This window comes from Pseudoliparis swirei, chromosome 17 (genome assembly GCF_029220125.1).
Source record: "Pseudoliparis swirei isolate HS2019 ecotype Mariana Trench chromosome 17, NWPU_hadal_v1, whole genome shotgun sequence".
NCBI classification, from domain to species: Eukaryota; Metazoa; Chordata; class Actinopteri; order Perciformes; family Liparidae; genus Pseudoliparis; species Pseudoliparis swirei.
The window spans coordinates 21,850,546-21,869,622 of NC_079404.1; the positions used below are offsets into that span (position 1 = coordinate 21,850,546).

Here is a 19,077-nt window from a genome sequence, read left to right on the forward strand (position 1 = left end):
GCGATGAAGTGGCTCCGGAGCTGCACGCCTGTACAAGCCCCCCACCCCCCAGGATGCGAGACACAGAGGGGCATCCATCACCGTACGTCTAATAAATGAGGGAGGAGGGAGGCGGGGGGGATGCAAGTGCAGACTCTCGCTCGCCAACTCCGGCGTTGCTCTACAAGTCTTGGGAGTGTCATCACTTCTCAAGATGGTTCATCATCTCCAGAGAGAGAGAGAAAGAGAGAGAGGGAGGGAGGAGAGAGAGGGAAGAGAGAGGAGAGAGAGATGGAAGAGAGGAGAGAGAGGGAGAGAGAGGGAGAGGAGAGAGAGAGAGAGAGAGAGAGTCAATCAGAACGCCACGCATCAAACCCCTGATACGTCTCGCCCGATTTGACGGAGTGCGTTTCTTCTCGCATTAGTGTACTCTTGCAAGTTGTTGTTTCGACAAGTAAACAACTCCCCCCCCCCCCTCCTCCCCCCCTTCCTCCCCCATCCCCTATAATTGGCTCTGGATACAGCTGATGTCAGACTCCCTCTCTCCTCTTCTTGGGGCTCTTTTGGCGGAGGAGCTTTTGATGGATGGTGTTCATTTTGGACGCCGCGTCTCGGACGCTGTCGCCGCTTCTTTTGGGCGACGTGTTTATAACAAAAATTTAACATCCAGGCAAAGAGTGTCAAATTCCGGCTGCGGAAGACGGATGAGAACTTCTTCTACCTCGGCTGGCAGGTTCGGAAGACGGGGGAAAGGCGGTGGGAAGGAGGAGAGGAGGAGAGGGGGAGAGGGGGAGGACAGGGGAGAGGAGGGAGGGGGGGGAGGGGGGGGTAGCAGGACAGAGAGTGTATGAAAAGCAGCCTTATATGGATGGAAGAAGAGGGGGAAGTGAAGTGAAGTGAAGTGCGCTGCAGACGCCGTCCAGGTCGCTGACGAGAGACGAGAGAAAGAGAGAGAAAGAGAATGAGAAAGAGAGAGAGAAAGGCCAAGTGCACGGCAGCGGGGAAGAATTGAAACAGAGAGACAAAAGGAAAAAGTAGCGTTTAGGGGTGTGGGGGGGGGGGGAGAAGTGAGAACGTTTAAGTGGAAGCAAAAAGAGAGAGAGAGAGGGGGGAGAGAGAGAGAGGTATATATCCCATGTCATTCTCATTGGGGTGCTTCATGAATTCCTCTATCAACACTGGAGTGGTCCATGTCACCGGTAGGTAAACACAAGGCGTGGTAAACAACAACAACAACAACAACCACTCATAGCCTTTTGATATTTTTTAGTTTATCAACGACATCATTTGACAGCGGCTCTGATTCCGCCTGCCTTTCCCTCACGTGTGGCTCCTCCTCCTCCTCCTCCTCCTCCTCCTCCTCCTCCTCCTCTTCCTGCAATAATATCATATCATCATAATATCGTCCGCTGCTCGTCATCTTTGGGACTTTTTTCCTCTTGCGTCAAACTCAATAAGGGAACCGAAGCACCAACAGCACACAGAGGCATAATGCACACACACACACACACTCACACACACACACACACACACACACACACACACTCACACACACACACACACACACACACACACACACACACACACACACACACACACACACTCACACACTCACACACACACACACACTCACACACACACTCACACACACACACAGACCGTACGGGCAGCGATTATCTGCGCCAGTGATGTCAGTAAAACATCGTCTCCACGACACTGACTCTGATGGCTGCAGTGTGTGTCTGTGTGTGTGTGTGTGTGTATGTGTGTGTGTGTGTGTGGGGGTTGGGTGATGAGGTCATGATTAAATGAGATTTGTTAATGATTAGTTTTTGACTTGACAGGCGACCCCCAGGCTCATTTTTCTGACCAATGACTCCCCCACCCACCCCCCATCCCCCCTTTTCATGCTCATTATTTGGCAACGTGAGAACAACGGGTCAGTGTGCTCCGACGGGGGGAAGCCGCCTCCCCCGAAAAAAGTGAAGAAAAAATGAAACATGAAAAAATAAAGACACGACCGCGAGGAGGTTTTGATGATGGAGTTTGAAGGCCACTTTTTTTTTTTCTTCCTCATTTGCCGGGGAAGAGATTGTGACACAGCTCTCCGGGTTTCCTCCTCCGCGTTTCAATAACTCCTCGCAAATGAGAAAAAAATATCAGAAAGCACTCAAAGAAAACAAACGGCGCCTCGGCCGTCCACTCAGGCCTCGCCGCGCTCATTGTACCCGGCGACCCGCCGAGTGAATCACGATCCCCGAGCGCTTCCCTCTTCTCTCCATCGCCACGAGGCCGGAGTGGAATTGACAAGGCGGGGAGGAGAGAGCGAGAGAGGGAGCGTGGAGCGCTGCCCTCTTCTTTTATTTGGCCTTCTATAAATTGCTGAAGGATGTCTAGACGATGTTGTTCTTACTGCCGGTAAAACCATCTTAATGGCAAGGTTTGATTTAAGTTGGCTTCTTGCTTATGACCTAAAAAAAGTTCTCCTACTAATGGATAAAGTGTTTAGGTTGGCCATCAGGGGGCCGGCCTGGCCTACAGGGGGCCGGTCAGGCCACCAGGGGGCCGGCCTGGCCTACAGAGGGCCGGTCAGGCCACTAGGGGCCGGTCTGGCCTACAGAGGGCCGGTCAGGCCACCGGGGGGACGGTCTGGCCACTAGGGGGCCGGTCAGGCCACCGGGGGGACGGTCTGGCCACTAGGGGGACGGTCTGGCCACCAGGGGGCCCCTTGGGGGTTTTGCCCCCATAGACCAGTGTTATTTCTTTCTGAATCCATGTTTTCTTTGTGAGTAAAATGGTGTGTGTGTGTGTGTGTGTGTTCATATTGGAGTGTACATTACGGTGTGTAGGTGTATGTGTTCGTCTCTCTGGGTGATTGCACCCGACCCTGTGTGAGCTGATGACCGCGCATGTTTGCTCACTTTTATGCGAGTGCAGTCACAAAAATGTGCAAGTGTACCTGAAACGTGTGTGTGTGTGTGTGTGTGTGTTGTCCAGATGCCTGTGGTTTATGGATATTCATTACAGAACCATTACAGCAGAGGTTACACAGGACGGCAGAGAGGTTTTATCTGCTAATGCATAAAACACAATTTCACACACACACACCTACACACCTACACACACACACACACACACATCCATATCTCCTGACATCTCAGGACTGAAAGCTTCTCTCATCCTGACGTGGCAGGTTGAACGTATATCGGCGTGGTCGTGGTGAGATGATGAGAAACACATCGCACATTCCTATCCGCCGCTTCTCGGCCAATCGGATCGCCGGAAGCCACATCGTGGCCTCAGGGGGCGGAGCCATTAGTGGAGGAGGCTTGGGAGTAGATTGCCTGGCCGACACCCCTTCCTTTACTACGCCGACTCCAACGCAGGAGGACGAGGGGCGTCATAAAATACCCAAATGGCGAGAAATAAGTGAACACGGGCGTCATTATTCACAAGATGGCGCTCCTCGTAAAGCAGTAGCAGGTACTTTTTTAGGCCAGGAAATGAATAATGTAGCAGTTTGCGTCTTAAATGCTTTTCCAAACATCCTTTAAGCCCCCCCCCCAACCCCCAAAAAAACTAGAACGGGTACTTGGTAGAGCTCATACCTTCGCATATCACAAGATTGGGCATTGAATTATGAACATTTTGGCATTAGTTGCATGCCAATTGGATAGAAATTGACCGTGCTATGGTAAAAAGAAGATTTTGACCTTTTCATGACCTTGACCTTGACCTTTGACCCGATCGATCCCAAAATCTAATCAAATGGTCCCCGGAGAATAACCAATCATCCCACCAAATTTCATGCGATTCGGTTTAATACTTTTTGACTTATGCGAATAACACGCACGCATACGAATACACGGCGATCAAAACGTAATGACACAACGCGGTTGAGGGTGGAGGCAGAAGCTCGTTAATTATGGCCACAGAGACTCCGTTTTTCTTGAAAAGTAGGTCCTTCAAATATGAAAATAATTTGAGGTTTAACTTTCTTTTCTTTTTTTTCCCGCGGCGTACAAACGAGGCCGAGGCTCGCGGCGAGCAGCCGGAGGACGTGAGCGCGGTCGTGTTCAGGAGATAAACATGGGAAATCAGCCGCAGGCTGGAGGAGCGTCAGGGGCGGCGTGATCTGATCTGCTCTAATACACACAACACACACACACACACACACACACACCTGCACGCCGGTCCCTCCATCATACGCACAAACACATTATTATCTTCATTATTATTATTATTACGAGGAGGAGGAAAGAGTCATGGAGGTGTTCCTCTTGTGCTCTCATCCATCGGCTCGGTCTGAACCCTGTGGCCCGCTTAGTGAAAGAACAATAAAGTTTGAAGCGACAAAAAAATGCAAAGTATGAAAAAACTCAACCCAAAGCCGGAATTCTCATATTTTCAAGATCATTGACTTGTTTTCACTATTTAGAGTCATCGGGCATTTATTTTACGATATTTTACTGAAGACTAAAAAGTATAAAAATACAAGTATCGATGTTTTCCCAGCAGGTCTTTTGCCTTTCCTCCTAATTATTTCACTTTCTATAAAAAAGAAAAATTAACCAATTCAATTCAATTCAATTCAGTTTATTTGTATAGCCCAATTTCACAAATTACAAATTTGTCTCGGAGTGCTTTACAATCTGTACACATAGACATCCCTGCCCCAAAACCTCACATCGGACCAGGAAAAACTCCCAAATAACCCTTCAGGGGGAAAAAAAAGGGAAGAAACCTGCAGGAGAGCAACAGAGGAGGATCCCTCTCCTAGGATGGACAGATGCAATAGATGTAATGTGTACAGAAGGACAGATTTAGAGTTAAAATACATTCAATGAATATGACAGAGTGTATGAATAGTTCATAGTAGGCATATTCCACGATGGAGACCTCCACGATCCATCAGGCAGATGGCGGTGGGGAGGAGGAGTGGGCGGAGTCTCAACAGGACAGTGGCGTAGTCATGAGCAGGAATTCCACGACCCAGACGATCCATCAGGCAGATAGGATCTATGCCGTCTCATAGGGTCCGATGACCCCATGAGACGTAAAGTCAGAGCGAGTCTGTTCACCGAAAGTTAAATGGAGATCCGCTAAACAACAAAAACAACAACAACAACAACAAACTGTAAATCAGCGCTCACGAACTTTTCACTTTAGGGGGGGGGGGGGACTCTTTCTGGGCCCCCCAGCGACCCGCGGCGGCGGCGAGCCCTCGGGTTTGGCTGGTCGCCATGGCGTCCGACCGCAGCGCATCTCTGGTTACGTAAAACAACCCAAAAAAAGATTGTCGCTGTACAACAAATTGATAGCGGAGAGACGGGGATTGTGGTGGGGGGGAGGGTCCCGCTCTGGATCCGGAGGGTCGATTCCCTCCACCCGGCCCGCCTCTCCTGCCGCATGTTGATGAGAGAAACTGTGGCGGTATTAATCAGAGACACATGGAGCCATTCCAGAGGCTCTGGGCCCATTACTGAAACAATTAATAATTGATCGAGTTACTCGGAACCACATCGGCTCACACACACACACACACACACACACACACACTGAAAGAAGGTGGACTCCATGAAGAGGGTGGAGTCCATGAAGAAAGTGGACTCCATGAAGAAGGTGGACTCCATAAAGAAGGTGGACTCCATGAAGAAGGTGGACTCCATGAAGAGGGTGGAGTCCATGAAGAAAGTGGACTCCATAAAGAAGGTGGAATCCATGAAGAAGGTGGACTCCATAAAGAAGGTGGACTCCATGAAGAAGGTGGACTCCATGAAGAAGGTGGACTCCATAAAGAAGGTGGACTCCATGAAGAGGGTGGAGTCCATGAAGAAAGTGGACTCCATAAAGAAGGTGGACTCCATGAAGAAGGTGGACTCCATAAAGAAGGTGGACTCCATGAAGAGGGTGGAGTCCATGAAGAAAGTGGACTCCATGAAGAAGGTGGACTCCATGAAGAAGGTGGACTCCATAAAGAAGGTGGACTCCATGAAGAGGGTGGAGTCCATGAAGAAAGTGGACTCCATGAAGAAGGTGGACTCCATAAAGAAGGTGGACTCCATGAAGAAAGTGGACTCCATAAAGAAGGTGGACTCCATGAAGAAGGTGGACTCCATGAAGAGGGTGGAGTCCATGAAGAAAGTGGACTCCATGAAGAAGGTGGACTCCATAAAGAAGGTGGACTCCATGAAGAAGGTGGACTCCATGAAGAAGATGGAGTCCATAAAGAAGGTGGACTCCATAAAGAAGGTGGACTCCATAAAGAAGGTGGACTCCATAAAGAAGGTGGACTCCATGAAGAAGGTGGACTCCATGAAGAAGGTGGACTCCATGAAGAAGTAGATATAAATTGAACACATTGATTACATACAGTGATATGTCACGTTGTGCTCATGGCTCCTCCCCCTATCCTCTCCACTATGCTACACACCGGCCCTTTAAATTCAAACTTGACAGAATAATTAGTTTCATCTCTCCATGGGTCAAGTTTCAAAAAGTAAATCCCAGTTTCAGAAGCCGGACCATGACGGTGACCGCCCACGTCGGGTCTCCATGCCCCCGATAGCGCAATATCGAAATTAAGAAACTCTAGGTCGCCCTCTATAGGTCGGGAAAAGACGTCAAGGAGCTTCGAGCTAGCTGGGAATAAAAGTTGTAGGTTTTTATGTAACTCAAAGTTTTTCTGTCTGGGTAAGTCGAAACAATATTTAAATACCGCTGTGGGCCATAAAGAAGAACCTGAAACGACTCCGAGCCGAAGACAGATGTAGAGACACCCACCCGTCACCCGGACCGCCACCCCGACACTTTTCCCCGCAGCGTTATTTCCCGACTGAACAGTTGTTTGCGTTTTAAAGACATCGTGCTCCTTTAAAAATAAAGTTGATTAAATAAAAAAAAAAAATCTCCAGGAGAGCAAATTGCAGAGAGACGGGCCAGACCCGCTCCAGATGGTGCGAGCTTCTCAAATCATCAGTGGGTAGTGGAGGCGATGAAGAACAACTTCAGAACAACGATCTGGGAGTATGTGTGTGTGTGTGTGTGTGTGTGTGTGTGTGTGTGTCCGCTGTCAGTAGAAATCTCCACGTCCTCGGAGCGTTCACTCGACACGAACAAATGAACTCAGACCTGAAGACAGAAGCGTTCTTTCCAAAAATGTGCTCAAAGTCGGATGCTCTTTTGGGTTCTCAGTAAAAAACAAACAAACTTTAAACTGTTTAAAACTGCAGTTAAAATAACTTGTGGATGTAATTATATAACAGCGGCAAATCCGAATCCACAATGTGGAAGATGGCAGATTCTAATCTTCATTGTGACACTTTACGTGTCGCTAAACGGGCACAAACACAGGATTAGACTCTCGCTAACACGTCGGACGCGTTCACGACTTCCCCTCGGGCCACGTCTGCAGAGATTAGTCTTTACACAAAGGCACGAAGAACAATTTCATAAAAAAAGTTGCTTTAATTGTGAGTCTAAAGTTGGTTCTTCTTTATCACAAACTAGTGAGTTAAAAATAATGAAATAAAAACACACGACTGGTTGATTTATCTGTGTTATTTGAGTTTTGTTTATTAAAGCTTAATCCATGTTTATTATAACTTGGGGCTTATTTCCCCCGTTTTAATTTGCAAAGGAGGGACGAGAAGCGAGCGGACGAGCCGACAGTTCAGTCAAATTAACGAAGCTACTTTATTCTGAAAGGGTAAAAACCATAGAAGATTATCCAGGGTGAGATGTTAGTGTTGGTGTTAAACTGCAGGAAATGAAGCCAGCGTTGTTTTTACATGGTGGAAGAAGAGTGTCAGATGGAGGGATGAGGGTCCTGGTTCTCTCGTAGAGAACCAGTAAACACAGCGGCCTGGAGTAAGTGGGAACCCCTCTCGTCGGTTCCTCGTCCCCCCCGAGTGAATAATGCCTCCCCGTCCATCAGGTGGACTTCTGTTATGATGTCGGAGGCCGACGAGGAGCGAGTGACGCTCCACAGATCGGACTGTATACAGACGCCGTATCTGTTCCTGAGGAAGACGACCTGCATTAGCGAGGAGGGGGAGGGGGTGTGATAATAATGCACTTGCAGCCCAGCCTATAAAAGCTGCTCCCCCCCCCCCCCCCCCGGTAGCGCAGTGACCGCACCGCGACCCCTCCTGGGGACATTTGACCTCGCAAAAGAAACAAAAAGAAACACACACACACACACCAGATAACGGTGACTGACCCCGTTTATTTAGGAAGAACTAAATAAAGAATAAAGAGTGAAGTTCAAAGATGTTTACTTTAAACTCGTGATCCGAGATTACCCGTGGCCCTCCTCTCGGCCTCCTCCGTCTTCTGGACACAGTCCAGATGTCAGATTCCACCCCGGTGAGAGAGAGTGGATGTTCTCAGGTTGTAAAGCTGATGGAGAAGATAAACAACGGGGAGGAGGGGGGAGGGAGGGGTGGCGGAGAGCCATCGGGGGAGAGGGAGGTTGCCCGTGTTGTTTCGCTTGAGCGGCCATTCGTCAGGTGTTCCAGTTGTTGGGCAATCTAATCCTTGATCCTTTTAGGCCGCGTCGTTGAACTATGTGGGCAAAAGGAAATGGGCTGTCCGTCTGTTTCCTTGGGTGTTGGATTTATTCTCTTTCTCGTGGAGAGCTCAGAAAAGGTCCCACCCAACGCGAGGCCTAGCATGTACGTGCAATGAGGCCCGAAACGACCAACCCGGGCTCAAGGCTCAAATGACTAAAACTACCGCAAACTAGCCGCGCATGGCCAATGCATTCCTGGATAACGGCCTTTTGCAGTCATGCGTGGACAGTGGTGACCGCCCTCTAAAAGGATCACACGTTATCCAGCGGTAAGGCATTAGGCATCTGGTCCACCTTCTAATCACAGTCAACCCGGGTGTCTCTAGGGTTGACCGACCGAGCGCTCTCTGTTGGCCGAACTCTACCGAATCTTGACCGTGGATGCAGCAGATGAAAGAAACCTTCATACGAGTCATTTTGGAGGAATGGTTAGGTTATGGACGGAGGACTGGTTAGAGTATAGACGGACGACTGGTAGGGTATGGATGGAGGACTGGTAGGGTATGGATGGAGGACTGGTAGGGTATAGATATAGATGGAGGACTGGTAGGGTATGGATGGTGGACTGGTAGGGTATGGATGGAGGAGTGGTAGAGTATAGACAGAGGACTGGTAGGGTATGGATGGAGGACTGGTAGGGTATAGATATAGATGGAGGACTGGTAGGGTATGGATGGTGGACTGGTTAGGATATGGATGGAGGACTGGTAGGGTATGGATGGAGGAGTGGTTAGGGTCTGGAGCTGTATTTACTCCACCCTCCGGTGTCGAGGGTTCGGGCGATTCCGGAAACAGGAAAGGAACGCAGAAAACCCCCAAAGAAAGGGTCCGTTTGGAGCCGCCACGTCAAACAAGAAAAACCTTTAGCATTAAAATACAAATAAATGACCACGAATAAGAATCCGTTTTCTTTTCCTTCTGGAAACCATAAAAGATGAAACAGATTAATCTGGACGAAAGCAAACGCGACCACCGGAGACACGACTCTATCAAAACCATCAAATGTACCTTTAATTATGAAGGTTCGGCTTAAATAAACGCTGCTCGGAGAGAACAAATAAAATCTGTTTGAGCGAGAAACAACTTTATTTATTCAATTAAAAGAGACAATGTCGGAGCGGAGAACTAATTCTCTCTTTAACTGCTGCCAGCGCAATATGAGTCAACCCCACATCCATATTAATGCACCCGAATGCATTAATTAAAATCCGAAGCAACCGGTGCGCTCCACTGCAATTTGAGCTCACAAAAGATTTCCTTTCATTTGGACTCAAATAATAATTTCAAAAAAGCTGCATATCCTGTTCCCCAAATCTCAGTGTTGAGTTTCCGCGTTATTTATTCATTGGATGTATGAACCTGGAGGCTTTTCACACACAGGGTGATTTATGATTCAATAAGCTTGATATCGCAGCTCCGCCACTTGGAACAAAAAACAATATTTGTCGGAGACAAATGTGAGAGGAGCGCGGGAGAACTTTACGATCATGAAAAGTTCAAATGGGAGAAGTTGTCGGATTTACTGATTTATAGTGTCTCACAGCGACACACTCTTTATTTGTTCTTTCAACAACAATGTGGGTTTATTCAGCCTCCGGGCCAAAACAAAATAAATAAAAAATATTGACCGTCTACTTTGATCGACACGGTTCGACCTTAAAAGATCTGGGTCAAACTGGCTGCACACGCTAACACACATGCTACATTCTCGCCATGCACACACACACACACACACAGTAGTAGTAGAGATGCCCATCCCCCCATCCCCGTAGCCAAATGTGAATTTCTGGTCTTTTTATCCAATATTTTCACCACTTGTAGTGAGACCTTCTAAACATAAGTAGACAACTGAACACACTGTGTAGCATAAGTTTCTGAGTTAACACTAACACCCAGGCACGTGCACAGATAGACCCCTAGTGGAGCTCAAGCTCCTCCCCTTTTGCCCTGGATGAGAAAAGTGCCCTTTCTGCTGGAGACACATTTTTTCTTCATTAATAAGTATTTAAGAACAAAAAATACTCTCTGTCATCGATTCCCCCCAAATGTGTGTTGGTGTCTGACGGGGTATTTATTTGAGTTCTTGTGAGAATTTCGCCCCGACACGAGCACCCCCCCCCCCCTCATCCTCCTCCTCGCTCGTGTATTATATGGAATTTTTCTCTCATATCATTTTGTAAATGAAAATAAATTGTCATTGTGAAAAGAAAAAAATTCATTTTGTTCAGCTCTCATGTCTTCCCCCGACACAATGTGTTTCAGGTGTTGCGTAGCAACCACTTACTTGCTAACTTCAAGTTACAGTGACCAATAGATAAATCATTTTGGCGATGGGTGCCCTTTTTTGGGGTTTGAGCACCTGCCCCCCAAAATGTCTGTGCACATACCTGCTAACATCTCTTTAATCTCTTTATTTTACCGCCTCTACAGGAGACACGTTATTTTAGAAAAGTAGCCGTAACCTTAACCCTCCTGTTACCTTTCGGGTCAATTTGACCCCATTCAATGTTTAATGTTGATGTTCTTTGGGGTCAATTTGACCCCAGGCTGTTTTTCACTGTGTCAAACATATAAGAAATATCAACTTTTTTATATATTTAAAGGGCTATTTAGGTAGTCAACAAACAAACATAAAGTACCTCACACTTAAACTTGGGAAACAATATTAATTCTAATAATTTTCTGGAGGTTTTAATTGCTGGGGTCAAATTGACCCCGAGGGTAAAATATGTCAGTAAATGTAAAGGTAACAGGAGGGTTAAGCGGAGACTTTATTTTAAAAAGTCCTTCAATGCGTCGAGTAGTCCCACGTAAGTATAAAAAAATACCGTTACCCGACTAGTTCCGGGCTGATCGCCGCCACACTGAATTAAATGGCGGCTCAGCCGGGTAACGAGAGTTCTGGTCCTGTAAGTTGTTCCGGAAGAAGAGGAAGAGGAAAAGGACTATAAGTATGTATGAATATATTTTTTAAAGGCTTTCAGAAAACATAAAAATCCTCCGATGTCACGGGACCTGTATAATTACGGCGGCGGCCATCGAACACGATTCCTTATCTCGAGCTCCAATTATCCTCCACTCGAGCCGAAACCCCCTCCGAGAGACCGTTTCTCCTTTTCCACCGAGTCGGAGAGCGATGAATTTAGTTTTACAGAAAGCAGGACCCCGTCAGAGCTTCCAGTGTGCCGTGTAAATGCTGAAAGGGGCTTAAATCAAAGTGTGTGTGAAGAGTGGACCTCAGAGTGCCGTCCTTATCTTTTTTATATAGTTTCCTGCCGACCGTGCAAGTCATCCCATCCGAGTGCACTCCGAGTGGAACCGAGAAGACGTCCTCTCAGACTCCATTATGCTCTTGGCCGTCTTCCAGCGCCAGGATTTTTGATTTTTTTTTTGCGTTTAGCGAAGGGAAGATATTAAAAAAAACAAGAACACACACACAAACACACACACACACACACACACACAGACCAGAAGTGTTTCCGTACAAAAAATGTCCATCGCGCAGCCGGAGTGTGTTCCTCTCTGGAAATCCTCCTGTTTGATTTCCCAGTCCGCCCTCTCGCCCGCCCGCCCGCTCGCCCTCTCGCTCGCTCTTCCCGCTCGCCATCCTGAGAGGATGTGTTCAATGTGCTCGGCCCGGGGATGTTTGATTTCTCTCCGCTGTGCTCCCTTCCTTCTGACAGATTGGAATAATAAGGAGAGCTAATTGGAGAGGCTGCTCGTACGCTGATTAGATGTGTGTGCGCGTGTGTGTGTGTGAGAGAGTGTGTTTATTTTATATTTCTTGAAAGGAGTATCTGCCTCTTTCTATCACCATATATATACATATATATATATATGTATATATATGTATATAGAGAGAGATTTATACATATATCTTTTCCCTCTCCATCTCCTTTCCACTAAGACAGCAGATGTGTGTGTGTGTGTGTGTGTGTATATGTGTATGTGTGTGCGTCTAGGTGTGTGTGTGTATTTGTGTGTATGTGTGTGTAGGTGCGTGTGCGTGTGCGTCTAGGTGTGTGTGTGTGTGTGTGTGTCCATGACTCTCCCCGTGTACCGGGACACATGTCCGATGTCCTTCTCGTTCTTCATCTCTGAGGATCGATGCCTAACAACCGATGACGTGTTCAGTCTGTGGGGCTCGTCTGCACCCTGGATATAAATACCTCTGCATGAGCGCAGGAGCAGACCCCAGGTCAGCTGATACCCAACATACACAACACTCACACTCACTCAGGAGCAGACCCCAGGTCAGCTGATACCCAACATACACAACACTCACACTCACTCAGGAGCAGACCCCAGGTCAGCTGATACCAACACTCAGAAGAAGGGAGTAGGGAAGGAACACGCTAAAAGGTGTGATAGCTTCTTTCTTTAAGCCTCAACGCCACTTTGAAATGATCCCGACTATCGAGACACACAGACTCCTCCTCCTCCTCCTGCTCCTCCTCCTCTTCCTCCTCCTCCTCCTGCTTCTCCTCCTGCTCCTCCTCCAATATCTAGTGTTTATCGCTCCAGCAGTTTGCATTGGAGGCATCTCCTCTCCTTATCTCGTCATCTCCTCTTCTCCTCTCATCTACTCTCCTCATCTCATCTCCTCTCCTCATCTCTCCTCATCTCATCACCTCCTCATCTCATCTCTCCTCTCATCTCCCCTCCTCATTTCCTCTTCTCTTCTCCTCTCCTCATCTCCTCTTCTCATCTACTCTCCTCATCTCCTCTTCTCCTCTCATCTACTCTCCTCATCTCTCCTCTCCTCATCTCCTCACCTCCTCATCTCATCTCTCCTCATTTCCTCTTCTCCTCTCATCTCTCCTCATCTCTCCTCTCCTCATCTCATCACCTCCTCATCTCATCTCTCCTCTCCTCATCTCCTCATTTCCTCTTCTCTTCTCCTCTCCTCATCTCCTCTTCTCATCTACTCTCCTCATTTCCTCTTCTCTCATCTCTCCTCATCTCCTCTCCTCATCTCATCGCCTCTTCTCCTCTCATCTACTCTCCTCATCTCATCTTATCTCCTCATCTCATCTCCTCTTCTCCTCTCATCTCCTCTTCTCCTCTCATCTCATCTCCTCTCATCTCATCTCCTCTCCTCTTATCTCCTCTCCTCATCTCCTCTCCTCTTCTCTCCTCATCTCCTCTCCTCTCCTCATCTGAGGGCGAAGGGAAGTGACGTTTTGAAGGGGAATAGGTGGAGAGGAGGAGGAGGAGATGGATGAAGATGTGAGAAAAAAGAAAAGAGAGTAAACACAAGACTGTTTTCAACTTTCTGTCGAGCCCAGAGAAGAACTTTTAGAAGGCAGCGGAAGCCCTGGAAGCGACTTCATCTAATGTGGGATTCAGTGAGATTTAACGGCCCCGAGAGGGTTTTTAAAAACACGCTTTAAATTCACTGTCTGTTCGTACCTTTAAGTCGGGTACCTGAAGGCATCACAGGTGTGTCGGGCTGAATCTCAAAGCCCGTGAGCCTCAAACTGGGACCACGACTACTGATGTGCTTCAGATCCACAGGTGGAGTCAGAAGACTCATCTGGAGTCATCGCCACGGAAACCACGGGGACTTATTCCATGGTGCGCTTGTTTTACACACCACCGTTCAGTTTGGGGTCACTTAGGAATGTCCTTATTCCTCAAAGAAAAGCACATTCAAATTAAATGAATCATAAATACACTCCCTACATAGTTAGGAGGAAACCCCCATGTCTTGTTTCACACTTCAGCATTCGAGTGGTTCACTCCCGAACTTCCTACCTTTCACAATAAAAGCCTCTGCGTCTTCGGCATTCCTGTGTCATTTATCGGCCTTTTTTTAATTAAAGTAATAAACTCTTTGGCGATAAAAGCGAATATATCCTCGTCCTTGTCTGAAAAAACTCAATGAAATCATCTCAACGGGAAAAAATAAAATCCACCTGAAGGAGGGGGAGGGGGATGAAAAAAAAAAGTGCATGTGTTTGTTTGTTTTATGTGTTGGAATCTACCTCTTCCATTGCACACTGTTCCCTTAGATTCACGGCTCCTCCTCCTCCTCCTCCTCCTCCGTCCATCCATCAGCCGGCTGATTACCTCACCTGTCAGCGCCTGAACTGATTACTCTGTTGGGAGGCGGGGCCACAGAGCAATAACACCCTCGCTCCTCGCGGTCTTAACTTGGTTCCAGGAGACCGACTCCTCTCTCTTTGCATATCTGGAGCGTCGCGTCGCCACGGCAACGAGCAGCTTCCATTGGTTTGTTTCTGGGAGCGTCGGGAGGAAACGAGAGAGAAGGAGACGTTCACATCGATGGAGCCACGTGTGAGGAGCTGCTCGTCTCCTTTGGAAGAGGGTAGAGGAGAGATGGCCACGCAGGCAGGAGACTACGGAGTCCAGAGAAGAAGAAGAAGAAGAAGAAGAAGAAGAAGAAGAAGAAGGAGAAGAAGAAGAAGACGAACGGAGAAGAAGAAGATGAAGGAAATGAAGAAGAAGGAGATGAAGGAAATGAAGAAGAAGAAGAAGGAGATAAAGAAGGAGATGAGGAAGAAGGAGAAGAAGAAGAAGATGAAGAAGAAGACAAAGGAAATGAAGAAGAAGACACTGCTTCACTCCATGGGGTTGTCTCTCTCTCCCTCTCTCTCTCTCTCCATCTCTCTCTCTCTCCCTCGATCTCTGCTACAGTAATAAGCAGGCGAAGCCAAAATGGCCATTTATTTAACTAGGAAGTCCCGGGTGGAGAACAGAGAGGGGCAGGAGGCCAGGGCAGTGTGGCTCTGCAACATCAGAGCCAGACTCTGGCTGGAGTTCAGGTTTTATAAACACATTGGAGACCTGGATGCTTTTAAACAACGCTGGTGTTTTAAAGGTATTGTTTGTTCTGTGGTGGAGGAGGAGATGGTGTTTGCACCACATTTTATTTGGTCGAATATGTTTTATTTTTTAATGTTTTTTGTGTGTGGTGTTTTGTATTTTAAACAACCTGATTTGTTAAAGCACTTTATTTTTTTAAAGAAGCTATGTAAAGGCTGAAAAAAATGTTCTGCTCTTCCTCGTTGGTGAACGTCAACCCGTCATGAACGCTGTCCGCGGTGAACGTTACCGGGGGGGGGGGGGGGGGGGGCAGCTGTCAACCTGGCAGCTGGCTGACGGAGGACAACGCATGCCTTCACAAAAATATGGGAGGAGGAGGAGGAGGAGAGGAGGAGGAGGAGGCCCATGATGCTCGGCGTCGTGACGGAGTCGTGGCTAAACAAACTACTTGCTCTTGTAAGACTTCATGCTGGCTTTTCGGCAAATACCTTCAACACCCCCACACACACACACACAAAAAAACACACACAAACACACATATATCCCCCCCCTCCCCCCCCCCACACACACACACCTTCCCCCGCAGCCTAATGGTAATGAGAAATAGTTTCAGACCCTGACTCCAGATTATTCAATTATTTGTGTAAATACACCGCGGGCCGAGGAGAGCGACTGGCAGCCGGAGCATGATCCAGACTATAGGGGGGGGGGGGGGGGGGTGGAAGAGATAGAGAATAACAAGACAGGAGAAGAAAGAGATGGAGAATAACAAGAAAGGAGACTAAAGAGATGGAGGATAAAGAAGAGAATACATTCTAATGTAGATAGCAGACGTTTAGTGACAATGAAGAAACTGAAGAGGGACAAGGGGGGGGGGGCATGTAAAGGTCTCTTTCCCGTACACACATCTATACACACACACTCTTTAATATCAACTGCAACAAGCAGGCTAAAATGCAGTGATTAAACCACTTCATGGCTACACACACACACTCACACACACACACTCACACTCACACTCACACACATACTCACACTCACACACACACACTCACACACACACACACACCTCACTTGTCTCTCTGAACCTTTAAATCCACTTCAAGCTGCTGCTCTGCACATTTCACCTTAACATTACAATATTAAAGAGCTTCGTGTTCCCATGTGTAGATATTTATATATCTAAATATATTTATAATATATATATTGTTATATATATATACTGTATATATAAATATATTCATAATATATAGATATTTTTCTTTTTTATAAATATATTTATAGATATTTATTTATATATATAAATATATATAAATATATTTATAGATATATAAATATATTTATAATATATTATAATACATATATTTATATATATATATATATATATATATATATATAGATTTGTAATTATGCACTAGGACCCTGAGGACGAGGGCTCTCCACCGATATTGAGTGGTTTTAACTCAATGGACATTTTAAATATAAACACACAGATTTAACCCATTAACTCCCGGTGAGCCGTGGGAGACTTAACTCGTCCCGGTTAATTCCAGAGGGGTGTAAATCTCAGTGAGGAGAACGAGTGCCGGGCGGTGGAGTTGAGGAACACATCGTGTTCTCTTGTGAAGTGGAATTGGTTTTCCTCGCCCGGTCTGTAAGCGCATTTGCAGTCGAGAACATTTCAACCTTCACTTCCCCAAAAGTTAAGATGCAGGAGCAGCGCGACGCGCAGGTAGAGCTGCAGAGTTTAAAGACCACGGCACGCACACACACACACACACACACACACACACAAGACTACATCTCTGGCATGTACACACACACACACACAATCAAATACACAAGCCTAAATCTCTGCCGTGTAGACACACACACACACACACACAAGACTACATCTCTGGCATGTACACACACACACACACACACAAACAAGACTACATCTCTGGCATGTACACACACACACACAAACAAATACACAAGCCTAAATCTCTGCCGTGTAGACACACACACACACACACAAACACACACACACAAGACTACATCTCTGGCATGTACACACACACACACAAAGACTCACACTCACACACACACAAAGACTCACACTCACACCCACGCACTCACACACACACTCACACACACACATAGACTCACACTCACACACACACACATAGACTCACACTCACACACACACATAGACTCACACTCACACACACACACATACACACACACATAGACTCACACTCACACACATGCACTCACACACACACTCACACACACACATAGACTCACACTCACACACACACACATAGACTCACACTCACACACACACACACACACACAAAGACTCACACACACACACAAAGACTCACACTCACACACACACACACACACATAGACTCACACTCACACTTACACACACACACAAAGACTCACACTCACACACACACACACACATAGACTCACACTCACACACACACAAATAGACTTACACTCACACACACACACACATAGACTCACACTCACACACACACACACACACAAATACTCACACTCACACACACACACACACACATAGACTCACACTCACACTTACACACACACACAAAGACTCACACTCACACACACACACACAGACTCACACTCACACACAAAGACTCACACTTACACACACACAAAGACTCACACTCACACACACACACACACAAACTCACACTCACACACACACACAAAGACTCACACTCACACACACATAGACTCACACTCACACACACACACACATAGACTCACACTCACACACAAAGACTCATACTTACACACACACACAAAGACTCACACTCACACACACACACACGCGCACACGCACACAGCTCTGTGGTCGTTACCCAGTGCGGCCCAATTGGGATGAGCTCTCCTGTTTCTACTGGGGTCCTGGAGGTCCGTGGGGGAGGGGCTCCCCCGGCCCCTCCCCCCGCCTGGAGCCGACGGGGCCGAGACGCCCTCTGGAAGAGATGCGCTGCATTCAGGACCACCGGCCAACAGGGGGGGGGGGGGTCGGCAGGGTTCACAAAGGTCACAGGGAGGTCCAGGTGACACTCAAAGGTCAACAGAAAGGGGGCGGGGTCAAACAAGAACCGGAAAGAGAGCATTCAGAAGTGCATTCTGGGTGTTTTCCAGGTGGGCAGAAGGTAGAAGCACAAAGAGGGGGGGGGGTCCCTGAAGGTGTCATGGAAGGAAGAGAGAAGTGTGGGGGCAGTGGGGTGCGCTGAGGAAGAGGAACAAAGAGAGGAAGAGTAGAGTTCTGATCTGACTCAGAGAAGAAGCCAGGTACAGTCACAGAGGGAAACTAGAGTAAACCCAAAAGCCCCTGGAGCGAATATATATATATATAAAATACCACTTCTAACAGTTTATTTGTGTTTCCTTCAGAACTGTTCTGACGAGGTGGCGACGCCCCGCGGCCGCTCGCCTTCCGCCGTGTGTGTGCCGTGTGTAGCACGGAGTGTGTACCTTCAGCCCTGGTTTACTTTGGTCGAGTGTGAAAATTCTGTTAAGAAGCGACGGCAAAAGCGAGAGAGCCCCCCCCCCCCCCCCACACACACACACACACCCTTAATCCAGCCGGTTGACCGGGCAGCTGAGGGGGTTTAGGAGCGGCGGTTTAGCACGAGGCCGCGGCTTTGCGGCACCTGCCGGTGGCGGTCGTGATGAACGCCGTCCACTCAGACGGAGTTATTTGA

At 47.5% G+C, this 19,077-nt stretch overlaps 1 protein-coding gene across 2 annotated transcripts in view; it reads right to left on the reverse strand.

Moving 5' to 3' along the window:
• The window catches only part of gfra1a (gdnf family receptor alpha 1a), an 81,273-nt gene that overhangs the window by 50,190 nt on the left and 12,006 nt on the right, over positions 1-19,077 (reverse strand). Inside the window, exon 4 of one of the 2 annotated variants that reach the window (XM_056436092.1) lies at positions 18,223-18,339. The exons of the other annotated variant lie outside the window; for it this stretch is intronic. Coding sequence (XP_056292067.1) covers positions 18,223-18,339 — 117 coding nt within the window. The remainder of the gene's footprint in view (positions 1-18,222; positions 18,340-19,077) is intronic. 2 annotated transcript variants of the gene reach the window in all.